The following is a 14,068-nucleotide window of genomic DNA, read 5'->3' on the forward strand; positions in this document are numbered from 1 at the left end:
CGTGGTAGATCTTGCAACAGGACTATACATGGTGATATTAGAAGCACCTCTAAATAGGGAATTATAAGTTTCTGTGTATGGTATCTGCTGGAAATTGCTAGCAAGCTAGTTGTGGTCGTACTTAAACTATGTGAGTATCTACCTACAAAGCTCTGAACTGTATGTCATGAAACAGTCATTTATTTTGATTGCATTCAAACCAAATTCTGAATTTAAGGAAGTACCACACCAGTTTTCACCACTGCCTTCGGTTGCCCATATGTTTCTGAAGTGCTCTTCTTATTAAGCAATAAAAAACAAACGTAAGCTTAATCAGCAGAAATGCATTGCTTAAATATTAAAGCTTTGGAAAATGTCTAAGCTTTTTGTTTATGACAGTTGGAATTTTTTTTCTTTTTTGCCATGAAACATCACCTTTGTTAGAAACAAAGATCTTTGCTTGATAGTACTTTTGAGTTATGTCATTTTATTTTGATTGCAACTATTATACCTGTTTTCAGATGAAATTACTGCTAGCTTCAGACGATTTGGGCCTTTGGTAGTAGACTGGCCTCACAAAGCAGAAAGCAAGTCCTATTTTCCACCAAAAGGTAAGAGTTGGGAGGTTTTGACCTGTCAATAAGTGCAGATCTTACTCTGGGTAACTGTCTCGTCTTTTTCCAAAGGGTGTAATTAACAATTGCTGTGAACAGTTTCAATGCACGTTCAGACATGATTCCTTTACAGGCCAAGTTTAACATCTGAGAGTGCTGTTTTACTGTTGTGCACAGTTCAGTGCTGGACTCCTGAAGGATCATCCATATTCTAATTTCCCATATATCTGATCAGCCTTATGTAATTATCCATGTACTTAATCCTAAGTTTTATGTTTGCATTTCTGTCTGTTTTCTAGAACTGAAATATAATCAATTCTTAAGAATAAATCTTAGGTAAAAGTTCTCATAGAAAGTTACAGATAGGATGCATTTGGGTATCTAATCAAGGTAATCAATGTTATATTTATTTCAGTTTTAGGATGTGAACTTCCTGTAAAATCACTATATACATTTTTCGATAAATTAATTAAATACTGAATTTTAACAATTTCTAGTGTTGTGTTTAGACTAATTTTTTTAATATCACTTAGTGTTGAAAAAGCTGTACTTAAATGATGTAGTATATCTCTGTACGTGTTACAATCATGTATTGGTTCCATACAAAATGGGTGCAAAAATCTGATCTAGATATGATAGTAATTAATTTTGTAGCGAATGAAGCAATTCATTCCTGACAAAAGTAGATGTAGTGCTTTTAGTCTTCATTTATCTGATCATCTGTGCTGGGGAAAAGACAGGATTATTATTGCAGATGGGTCATCTAAAGAGCAGGAAACGGAACTGAAAGTATTTTAGTAGTATTTGTGAACACTACATGGAAATTCTTAGACAAAAAAAGAGACTTTGGCTTTTTTGATTGTCAGCCTGACATAAAGCTACTGTCAAGTTACATTTGATTATCCGTAGGAGTGCTGCTCTCTTCATAAATTATCAAGAGAAATTCTTGATGGACTCTTTAAGGAAGATGCATAGTCTGTGATGCATATATAGAAGAGGGAAGATGTAATATATTCTTACCTGAAAGGAATGGATTCTTTCATTCATATCCAAGGAGATACTCCTTTCTCAATGTCTGAACATATTAAGGATAAATTTCTGGACTTCCTCATTTAATAAATATTTTTATATATTTGGAATCCTTATAATTACCACAATAAAAACAAGTAAATAATCTGTATTGTAAGCAGAACTTTTTAAAAGCACAGGATGCAAATATAAGAACTTCACTCTGTTCTTATTTATTCAGGAAGCACTTACAAACTAAGCATTATCTTGATTTCCCATGATTAACTGATCCTTATTTGAAAATTGATAGCACTTAATGTTTTCAATCTCAAAACTTCATTCTAATTTGCAGTTCAATACATTACTCAATATTGTTTTATAGTGTAACCTAACACATTTTTACAGTTCAGGTTTCTCTTCGTAGATACTCTGGAAATATAGCTACTGAATATTACTGGATTTATGTTTGTTTTTTTCAGTGCAATAGATGTAGGCCATGATTATTTCTTAAAAATGTCTTTGAGTATTGCTCGTGTGTGCAGGAAAGAACTGTGTATACATATATTTAATAAGATGTCTGAAAATGCTGAAAATAGGCATAGGCTAAATACTAAGAAAGCTTTAAGATTGATCATTAATTAGCAGTTTAGAAATATATACTATGTTAACCCAAGAAGTTAGGGGAAATAGTCTTCTCTGTGGTGAAGAGATGCAGCCTGCTTTTTTTCTTTCTTGCTCTTGTTCAGTTTTCCAAGCTGTGGTTCCTTCTAGGCTCACTGCTTGCAGAAAGTTCTGAGGGAAGGCCAAATTCATAGTATTTCCTTGCTTGAAGAAATGCAAGCGTCCTGATCCATCAAGGCTGACTGCCTCCTGAGGAACACCAACTGCTTGTTCTTAACTAATTACATTTTGTATTGGCTTGCCACAAAAGTAGGCCCAAAGAAAACAGGAATTTTAAAAACTTCACACTAATCTTAAAAAGAAAGTTTGTTCTGAAGAAGAAAAAAAATTGTTTTGTTGAGACCAAAGTACAAAGTATATTAGTGATCTGCCAACTGTAATGGAGAATTCCTTCCTTTCTTACTTGCCACTGTTTATCATAACTCCTGTTATGACATAGTTGGCAAATTATACTTATTTATGAAACAATACACATGTACGAAGTCATTTGCTGAGTTGAGGACTCCCTCTAATGAAAATGAAACCCCTAAAGCAATGATGCCATGAGGATATGCAAATCCAAAGAAAGCCTTTTGAAATATTCTCAGTTGTTTGTGTACTCTGTACTATTTATAGTCCGTATCAAATGGAGGATAATCTGATTTAAATAGGACAGTATCCTCAACCTTTTCTAATTGTCCAAGTGTTTCTATTGCCTTCTATCACAGCAGTTGTGTGGTAGCTTCATTTAGTCAAGGTTTTTAACTGCTAAGTTAGAACTGACTGAAAAAATCAGATTGAAGTGTTCTGTTTCTAATTTAAGAAGCAAAACCCCAAATCCATCCAAGGCCTTTTTAACTTGTTACTTATTTGATCACATTGGGTGGGATTGAACTCTGAATTCAGGCAAGTAACTATAGGTGTCTCCATGTGTGATTAGTGTTTAAGCTTCCTTTAATTAATGGGAATCTGGCCAGTGCGGTCGCTGGAGGGCTATTCAGATGTCTGTAACATAAGCACATTGAGCTTGATGAGTTTACCCAAACTGAGGATATCTGAAGGATTTACACAAGTCTCACAGATGTGATGCCGCACCTATTGAAGCTCCACAACTTTCTGGAGCATCAGCTGAAGGTTAGGCAAAGTCCTGTAGAGGATGGATGGTGCTAGGCATCTCCATCTCCCACTTGATCAGTTGAGTAACTGTCCAGTCACCACTGACTGCGTTAACTGGATGTCTGTAGTACAGTAGGAGCTTAAACAAAGTTACTGAAGAAATGTGGAAATAGGTGTCTGGTTCGTGTTCTCCCATACTCAGAAGTGCCTCAGCTGATAGCTACATTAAAGCTGTATCAGGCTGCATTCTTTCCCTTCAAGACTGTTTTGGAGTTAGTTCTCCATCAGAGTAGACTACACTGAAAAAGTGGAAGATTTATATATTAAAGATTAATTATTGTGGTGATGAGATGCATTTAAAGAGAAATAGATTAAATGTTGTGCGTCCTTCCCAAATGTGAATTATTCCCATCATCAAATGTAGATCCATTGTATGTATTAACCTGAGTTTACACTGATTCTTTCTGATTTAAGCTGAGGCACAGCATTCTATGGGCAACAGTTACTGAGGCCATTTAGTCTCATCTGGGGAAAGCCTGCCAGAACAATAAAGGAATCACCCCAAAATAAAATACAGCTATACTGACTGGCATGGACAGTGCCATGCTGGCTTGCAGTGATTTTCTAGATTCCTCCTCTAAGCCACTAGTAATAGGAGTTAAAGGGAGTTTGATAGAACTTTATGCTACTCTCCTACTTCTACACAGAGTATGCAGAGCAGAAAAAGCATCCTTTCTCCTTCTGTTAGACTTCCATATTACTATGAACTAAGGAAGTTATTATGCTTTGCTCAGAGGAATGTCTTAGCTACCAGTGTGAATCTAGACTAGAATGCCTTGGATTTGATTTGTTCTTTATACAAAAAATACAAAAAATGAAAAGGTTTAATTTGGTAATACAGCTAGGAGTCTTCAAACTTATCTCATGGGCTTTGTTTCCAGTGCTGTCTCAATACAATAAAAAGAAAAAGTATTTAATTTCTTGGTCTTGTTCCCTTAAGAGAGATGTCAGCTCAGAGTAAGGATGAGTGTAACTATTGCAGTTATCTTCACATATCAGGGAATGAGGTTCTGAAGCCAGTTACCATGTGCTGAAAATTTGTTTATTTTGACATAATTTTCTGAAGACAAGTATTATCAAAGCCACCTACACTGGTTGCCTTTGAAAACAGGAGTATTATGCAGAGGAATTTAGTTAAGTGGTAAACACTAGCAAGAGGTTACCCAAGCTTTTTGTCCCACAGGAGACATAAATTCTGGTAGAGGTGCACATGAACAAGAAATTTTTGTACGACTGTTTCATCTAATAATTTTCACCTTGTGAAATATGTACAAAACATCCAAGCTTTGTCTCTTGGAAAGTAATCTCTGATCATCACCTGCTGCTGTCAGTGTACATATGACCCAAAGGTATGAAGCAGCTTCCTTCAAAGAAAGCTATTAGAGTAGCTTTGCTTTTCCATTGTAAACAGGCTTGCATTGCTGTTGGGTGTGAAGCTATTAAATGAGTGATGTGGTACACCAAAAAAACAAGAAGCTAGGGAGTTAAGCTGTTCTGTAGTACAGTAAAACAACTCCTACTCTTCACCCTGCCTGCCCACCATGTTTCACTGTGACATGTACTTTCTATCACATACAATAATTCTAGTTCAATACTACTCCAGAAAGACTAGGCACTTGGTCTTTTTCATCATACTTATGTATGTGACTTGCCACCATAACACTAGCTTTGCAGATGTTAAGCATCCACAGTGGTTCATTAGTTATGAATACTGAGGTGAAAAACAACCCAATCCAATAAAAGCATGTATTGGGGAAGCAGAAAGGAATAAGAATAAAGTTTGTGACATACAGTTGTTGGCAGGTGGTAGCTGGAGTAACAAGAATTGTGAAATGATTTGGGATGGAAGGGACCTTAAAGATCATGGAATTCCAACCCCGCTGCGGTGGGCAGGGACACTTCCCTCTATACTGGGCTGCTCAAGGCCCCATCCAACCTTGCCTTGAACAGTTCTACAGAGTGAACCTCCATGACTTCTCTGGCCGATCTGTACCAGTGCCTCACCACCACCATCATCATGAAGAATTTCTTCTTAATGTCTAATCTAAATCTTCCTCCTTCCTATTTAAAGCCATTCTATGTGGTCCTATCACTACATACCCTTGTAAAAAAGTTCCTCCCCAGCTTTCCTGTATGCCCCCTTCAGGTACTGGAAGGCTGCTACAAAGTCTCCCTGCTATAAGCCACCTCTTTTCCAGGCTGAACAACCCTAATTCTCTCAGCCTGTCTTCATAGGAGAGGTGCTCCAGTCTGGTTCCGATTGGAAACGGATGATATTTAAAGTCCCTACCAAGCCAAATCATTCTGTGATTCACAGCCTTCATTTGGACCTGCTCCAACAAGTACGGGCCCTTATGTTGGGGGCCCTAGAGCTGGTCACAGTACTCCAGGTGGGGTCTTATGAGAGCGAATAGAGGGGCAGAATCACTTCCCTTGACCTGCTGGTCACACTTCTTCGATGCAGCCCAGGGTACTGTTGACTTTCTGAGCTGCAAGCAAACATTGCCTTCTCCTGTTGACCACCAGCAGTCCTGAGTCCTTCTCTTCAGGGCTACTCTCAATGCATTCTCTGCCCAGCCTCTATTCGTGCTTGGGATTGCCCTGACCCAGGTGCAGGATCTTGCATGTGTTAGCATGAGGTTGGCACAGGCCCACCTCAAGCCTGTTAAGGGTCCCTCTTGATGACATCCGTACTCTCCAGCGTACCAACTGCACCACACAGCTTAGAGTCATCAGCAAACTTGCTGAGGGTGCCCTTAATAGCACTCTCCATGTCACCAATGGAAGAAAAGCACTAATTTATGATATGTAAGTGAAAGATAAGAGTGTACTTTCCTCTTGCAAGCACTTCCTAGCCAATGAATGTAGGCTGGTTGCCTGTGTAACTGGTGTTCTTTTAAGAAGTTTGTAGTTAATGTATAATTGATTTGTGACAGGAAATGTGGTTTTATCCAGGGCAAGTGATGGAGAGTGATTTATATGCAGACCGTGCAAGTCTAGCATTCTTTGAAAGGGATTGGCTGTCTCTGTATATGCCTATAAAATGAGCAAATTATCTTCTCTAGCCAGTTTTCTTCTTCACCAAGAGAACTTGTTATTTTCCTCCAGGCTAGGTGTGGGGACTAAACTAAAAAGCACTGTAAATTATTGAAGGACAGAGCTGTGGAGCAGGACTACAGCCCAGCCAGTTTGATAGAACAGACTGTACCCTAACTTTCTCTGTGTCTTCTTAGGGGCAGAAAATGACAGTGCTTAAGTAGCTTTTCTCAGAAATTCAGTGTCATTTCCAAAAGGCTTGGTAAAGCAGCCACATTCTCTCTTGCCAAGCCCACTCTAGAGCAGCTGCTTCAGCATTTATTTTTCCATCCAAGTAATAAAATTTAACTTTGTATGAAAAGCCCACACTTGATAGTAATCTCATAAAGAAATGTGGATTTATTTTCCTTTTAGAGGTCATTTTAGAATAGAACCCAAATTGTGCTACTGGGCATCTGTAAAGTAACAAATTTTATATATATCATTATACTCTGTTAAAGCATTATAATGTGTGAGGTTCTTTCCTTGCCTGACTATTGTTACTGTAGCATCAAATAAGCTTTTTAGTTCCTATTTTTGTAGTGTTTGGGAGGTTTGCTGGGTCACTTATATAACAAAGTACTTTGATCTAATCTCTAGAATAGAGATTAGTCCTTTGTGCCAAGTCGGATTTTCATTGTATAATGGCAGTTGCTGCCAATGAATTATGCTCAGCCTAGACTTCCAGTACATGATAGAGCACATGTGTGCTCTTATTTGGTTATTAGTCTCTTTTGACAAAGCTTGTTCATCATGGTAAGGCAGCATGTGGTTAAAGATGGCAACTAATAAGAAGGAATTGCTTTGATTTCCTGTTACTTATGGAGTAAACATATTTAATGGAAAAGATACTGGCAAAGATGATTAAGAACAAAAAAAAAAGATAAGAGAAAAAATATCAGTTGGTTTGGCTTTTTTTGTCCAGGTTATGCGTTCCTCCTGTTCCAAGAAGAGAGTTCTGTTCAGGCCCTAATTGACGCCTGCATTGAAGAAGATGGAAAGCTCTACCTGTGTGTTTCGAGTCCTACTATCAAGGACAAGCCAGTAAGTAAACAGTAGATGGCCTGCAGGCTATAGCTGCCATGTGTCTAAAGCTGCATTTGAAATGACAACGGTGAAAATAATCAAAAGCAAGCTACTGTTGGCAGAGCTCAGCATCTGGAACAGTAGGATGATTTAAAAATTTTAGTATTTTAAATTAATAGAATTAAAAAAGAGCACCTGTACGTGCTAAGCTGATGAAGTTATGACTGTGTGACAGTTTTGTGCGTATTGTAGTGAAACTTAAAACAGCATGCTCTTTTCTTTCCCAATTTCATAGGTTCAGATCCGTCCCTGGAATCTAAGTGATAGTGACTTTGTGATGGATGGTTCCCAGCCACTTGATCCTCGAAAAACTATTTTTGTTGGAGGAGTCCCTAGACCATTAAGAGCTGGCAAGTATAATCTGTCGCTATTTCTAAAACTACAAGAGTCGTCAAAATATTTTGAACCATGCATACTTCTGTGTAATTATGTGTGGATAGTTATATACATACAGAAATAGAAGACTGTCATGATGGTTAAAATCACAGTACAATATTTGTGTGTTATGTTTTTCTACTAACTGTTTTCATCTGGCTTTGGCTGTAATCACTGTTCGTCATTGAGATTTATTGGAAACTCTGATATGTCTAAAACTGTAGAATAGGATTTGATCATATTAGCAAAATTGTAGTGTAAACTATGTCACAAAAGACATTTTTAAAATTTTTTTTAAATATTTTTAAAATAACGCTATGAAAACCTCTCTGACATGTTCCATGGGTACATGGAGCTCTATTTGTACTTGCTTTTCATTGTGCGTTAGCTACTTTTCTAGTATTATCAGGTTGCAGTTAATCTTACTAATATGGAAAAAGCAAAAAATACAGGTGAGGAAGGAGTACTTGAAGGAGGAGGAATAGAGGGAAAAAAGAGAAAAAATCAGAGAGTTAGCACAGTCTGTATGGCACAACACTATATGAGGTTGTAGGACTCTTCTTAGACTCTTGTTCGAGTGTATGAAGGAAAAATTAAATGTTTCTGTAGCTGTGGAGTAGTTGATCTACAACCTGGGCAGTCTGCTTTGTGAGACTTGCTGCAGTAGCCTTTTACAATATTTTGTGGTAGCCTTGTAATAAGTAGGTTGAAGTGAATGTTGAAAGTAGAAGTATTGCGTACAGTGGTTCAAATTCCATTTTCTATTGCAACGACTCCTGGACTTCCTTGGTCTTTTACAGTTTGTAATGAATTTTATTCTTACAAAAAGATGAGCTTTGAGATAGAAGATGTAGCAGAACCAGAAATTGGTAGTGCAGATTTGGGGTGTAAAGAATTTTAAATTTTTCTCTCTTGGGCCTGCAATGCTCAAGCTTTTATGTTATTTTAGTTATAAGGCTGTACTTCTGGCTGTAGTAAAAGTTCTGTAAATTGGCCTAAACGCAGCATGTTCCAGCTGCAGATTATTTTTTCTTTAAATTAAGTCCAAATACTCCAGATTACTGTGCTGAATGTCTGTGATAAATTTAATGGATGCATTCTGACACGTAGCTTTCAAATGCCCTGTGTATTTGAAAATTGCTTTTATGGCACTGTTAAATAACAATCGTGACTACACAAAAACTTCAGGAGTCTTTTCAAACAACTATTGAACATCAGTGACGGCTGACAACTTTATACCCTAACACAGAGGATACTAATTCTGAAAAAAAATAGTTTTTTCCACCTAAGTGAATTGCAAAACTGAATTCAGGATTAAATTTTACTAGAGGATTGCTAAAATACTTGATCTGTAAAATTCTAGATTTTTCTTTCTATGAATTTCAGTATGGATGGTTAAGTGCATCATTGTAGTACTGCGTGGCTGATGAAAAGATGCTAACTATATCTTTAAATTCAAGTAGGACATAGAGCAGTAGGACAGCCAGAGAATATGTACCAAGGAATTTGTGGCATGTGGATCTATTTTATACAGCTTACATTCCATGCCTGCCCAAAAAGTCTTTTGCTCTAATCCCTTGAAGAAAACTGCCCTGGAATTTCAGTTCCAGGTTGTCACGGACTATAAGGACTTAGAATTCCATTGTTCCTTGAATGCATGTACCCACAGTACAAAAGATCTTTCTGCTGAGTATTTCATGGCTTCTTCAATATGTTTCTGTATTTCTTGTAATTACTGTTATATCGGCTGTTGCAAAATTAATTATTGAAATTAACTTTGCTGGTATTTTTAAATACAAGCGTATTGTGTAAAATTTGTACTGTAAGAAAAGTTTAAGTCAACATTATTTTGTTTCTTAACAGTGGAATTGGCTATGATCATGGACCGTCTCTATGGTGGAGTCTGTTACGCAGGAATTGATACTGATCCTGAGCTGAAGTACCCAAAAGGTGCTGGACGTGTTGCTTTCTCCAATCAGCAGAGTTACATTGCTGCCATCAGTGCTCGTTTTGTTCAACTTCAGCATGGCGATATTGATAAAAGAGTAAGTTATATAGAAACTTAAATAAATACAGGAGTGATGATCTATGAAGGAACTTCTCATTGTGTATTAACACTGCATTTGATTGGCTTTCATGCCAGCTTCTACGTTTCTTTTGGAATTCCTATAAGTCCACTAGTTCCAAGAGTTAAACTGTGATTGCCCCCAGACAAACTCTGTGCATTCTACAGAGCGCTGTTTATTCCTTGGACCTGTGTTAGGCCATACGTTCTTTCAGTTCTGGAGTTCTTGGGTTTGTTGTTTATGGGCAAAGTTGAAAATTTCTCTCCCTTTTCTAGTGAAACCAAATACTGTGATAATTCCTCTGTCATTCATGGGAAACTCTAGTACTCATCAGTTTCAAATTAGTGTTATGTTTGCAGCTGCCCTTAAATTCAGCCATAATTGTCAGCGCTTCAGAAAATCAATCAAGCTCAACACCTAAAGTACAAAATGTCTAATCCTTTCTGTTTGAGAGATTCGTCTCTGTATTTACCAATGTATGTTTCTGGTTGCTACAGATGCTTGTTGCTAGCCAGAGGAAAACTAACTGTTATTAAGAAGACTAGTCAACTTCATTACTCCTAATTAGAAATATAAAAGTAAGAAAGAACACTGGCATCTAAATTATGTCAGACTTAAATGTCACTCGTTTTGATGTCAAGAGCTATAGAGGGAGTCACAGGTATTAATAGATGTCCTTTGAGGAAAAAAAAGGCTTAGAGGAAGAAGGTTTAAGTAAGTAAAGTAGTTCAAGGTCCAGTCTCCTCTCAGATCAAAGACATGGGAAAAAGAAAGTAGTACAGTTAACAGAAGTCTGTTGCAGGGAGGTGGCACTTGCTTCTCTCCTTTCAGATAGAGAGAGTAATACAGCTTTATATCTGTCTCACAGATACCAGTTGTTTCATGAGTGGCGATGCCCAAATATGGTCCTTTCCAGTGGTTGAGTGGGTCTGCATGTGGGGGGTGAACTATAAGATAAGATATGACAGCTACATTTTACTTGTGGGATTGCTGTCCTAGTGACTTGCAGCTGACTTTGACTAATAGCTCTACCTTTTGGCTAATTATGTAACAGTGGCCTTGACACTGTGACTGTGTGAGGGGAAATAAATCTATTGATTATCTTGCATTTGAATATTTAGACAAAATGGGAATGAGAACGTGAATACAGAATTCTTTTTAAAGAAATGCTAAAATCGGTCATTTAGTTTCAGAATTGGATATAGCTTAGTGTGTTTCAAGGACCATGTGTAGTGCATTTGGCTGTTAGGTGACCTAACCTTAAAATTACAGGTAGATATTTGGGTCCTGTCCAAACTAGTTCCCCCTCAAAGGTGAGAGATGTGGACTTGAACCCTGCAAACCAGGAGACGCTCTTTTTCTTGGTATTCCTCTTGCCACGGGAGTATCCTTTGTGGTAGAGAAGTCATAAGAGAAAGGAAGGCATGAACCTGCCTTTGCATGCTGCGGTTCCAATTAGTTTTGTTTGTTGTTTAGTTTTGGTTTTCTTTATGATCTTAGTGTAGCCTTTCCATACCAGTTATATCCAATTTCTGTAGGTCTACTGTCCTTTCACATTCTTATCATAACCAGTTCTGTCTGTGCAAAAGTCTTTTTTCATTGCTAGATTTTGCAGTTCACCTGTATTTTTAGCAATTTTTTGTGCATACGTTTTCCTGCCTTAATTGGAAATCTTAGTGTCACGCTTGCTTAACAAACATTGTCTGTGATCTTAACTTCATCCCTACCTAAGTACTCTGCAGCTTCTCTACAATTCTTTTGATGTGTAGATATGTTTAGTTTCTCTAACAGATGTTTTTCTTCATTAAAGTGCTCCTCATCCTGTTTTACCATATATGAAAGCTTAGCTCTAAACATTTCCTTGAAACTTGCTTGGAGTTTCAGCTCCAGACAATTCCTTAAAATGTTAGTTTTCACATGCCAGCAATCTGCATCCATTTCATGTAATACTTCCATTTGCCGAAGTGTTTCTCTTAATACATTTGTAATCATTTTCATACTAATCTAGGGACATTAATGCTTGAAATATATGCTGCTTGAAATATATGCTGCTTCATGCTTTCAGAAATTTCAAACCATGGACACAGTTACTGCGTAAGATACCTCTTTATTGGAAAGTTTGAGTGTAATTTGTGATACGGCAGGCCATTGTAGTGAAATAAGAAGCAGAGCTTCTACTCAATATAGATGACCAGAAGAAGCATACTGTGTTTCAAACGTAGATACATTTAATATTTTAAGTATGACCTCTACTTCTGAAGCTAAGAAGTTGAAGAATATTCTGCTCTAAAACTTACTGTAAATAGCATTTTAAAGTTCTTATTACCTCAAACATATTCTGTCTGAGTTTAGTACATAATGTCAATGTCTACATGTACCATTCTCTCAGGTAATAGTTATCTCTGGGGAAAAAGATCTCTTACAGCAGTGAGTTTTAGTATGAACTGGAATAACTCTCATTGCCACCAAACAGCAGAAAATACCATCTTTAAAAGTGAGGAAAATGGGGAAGACAACAATACATTCCTTAATGATGGAGTCAGCTGATTTTCTATTTTATTATGAAGTTGTTCTTCCTGTCTGATTGCAGTCTATAACAGTTCTGTTATACAAAGCCATAATGCAAACCTACCACTGGACTCCTGCCACTTTTCCACTCTGGCAGTCAGAGAGTGTTGGAGAGAGAAGCTGTGTAAGACAGGTGTTTCTAGCAGCTGTAGATTTGCAAAAGGTCTTTTAAAAATTATTTTCACAAATACATTGAATTCAAATTTTTGTACCTGTCAGCGCTGCAAAAAAGGACAGGTAATAGATGACCAAAACCTGTAGCTCCAAATTTGACCATATTTTAGAAATAGGGAGTGAATTTACAGGGAGCAGGAGTACTATGAGGTCTGTATTATAGGCTGCAGAAAGTACTTCTAATTTGCACACAAAAGTAGTGCATAATTTTAATCCATAAATGTATGTATGTTTGGTTATTTTTTGCTAAACAGTATAGAATTTGATATCATGTTGGGTTACGTTCAGGAACTGATGAGATTAGTTGGGAGACCTTTGGGCTTGTTATTCTAATGGAACTATTCATTATGCAGACAGTGTACTTTTAAAATTTGCCTTGAAGTGTTCTTCTTACTCTATGGATAGATCTGTGGCCGATAAATGATAAAGAGTAATAACTGGTTAGTTAGATAAAGGCATTAATATGTCTGATTTCAAGGTGTTGGGTTTTGTGTGTTTGGGGTTTTTTTAAACCAGAAAAAAAATGAATGCCCTTATATAACTTCAAGTAGAAACAGGTGTTAACTGGAATTGTTTCTGCCTTACTCCAACAGGTGGAGGTAAAGCCATATGTGTTGGATGACCAGATGTGTGACGAATGCCAGGGCGCACGATGCGGTGGAAAGTTTGCTCCTTTCTTTTGTGCCAATGTCACTTGCCTGCAGTATTACTGTGAGTTTTGTTGGGCAAATATCCACTCTCGTGCAGGACGTGAATTCCATAAGCCATTGGTAAAGGAGGGGGCTGACCGCCCACGTCAGATCCACTTCCGCTGGAATTAAACATGGTGAACCAGCATCTACATAAGGAAAGAAGGGTGCATGTGGCTTACTGTGTTTGAAGATACTGACATGCAGAAGAAATAAGTGCATTCTTCTGCTTTTCACCCCAGCTATCAATACATGCATCTTTATCAGCAGCCAAAACACTACAAGCCTCTTGTTTTTCACCAAAACCCTACATCTCAGGCTTACTAATTTTTGTGATATTTTCATGTTAAAATAAAATGTTTTTTTGTATTTTCTCCAAGTTATTTTTATATGTAAAGTTAAAACTAGATATGAGAATGTTTTTGCGTAGGGGCACACAGTCTGCTGCTATATTTAGTGGGTGAAGCGTGCACTTATTTCTAAACATGGGTTTTTAACTTCAAGATCTGCCCCAGTAATTTACCAAAGGTAGCAAAATAGTGAAGATGGAATATGTCTGCTACAAAAAGCTTATTTTTATTGTTGTTGCTATTTTCAG

At 37.3% G+C, this 14,068-nt stretch overlaps 1 protein-coding gene across 2 annotated transcripts in view; it reads left to right on the forward strand.

Moving 5' to 3' along the window:
- CPEB2 (cytoplasmic polyadenylation element binding protein 2) overlaps nt 1–14,068 on the forward strand; it is a 49,514-nt gene that overhangs the window by 32,202 nt on the left and 3,244 nt on the right. For both annotated transcript variants that reach the window (XM_054064298.1, XM_054064299.1), the window contains 5 exons: nt 501–590; nt 7,438–7,556; nt 7,834–7,948; nt 9,837–10,018; nt 13,375–14,068. The exon at nt 13,375–14,068 is cut by the window's right edge and continues 3,244 nt beyond it. In XM_054064298.1, coding sequence (XP_053920273.1) covers nt 501–590; nt 7,438–7,556; nt 7,834–7,948; nt 9,837–10,018; nt 13,375–13,602 — 734 coding nt within the window. In that variant the 3' untranslated portion in view covers nt 13,603–14,068. The remainder of the gene's footprint in view (nt 1–500; nt 591–7,437; nt 7,557–7,833; nt 7,949–9,836; nt 10,019–13,374) is intronic.

The sequence above is a fragment of the Cuculus canorus genome, chromosome 4 (genome assembly GCF_017976375.1).
Source record: "Cuculus canorus isolate bCucCan1 chromosome 4, bCucCan1.pri, whole genome shotgun sequence".
Classification (NCBI taxonomy): Eukaryota; Metazoa; Chordata; class Aves; order Cuculiformes; family Cuculidae; genus Cuculus; species Cuculus canorus.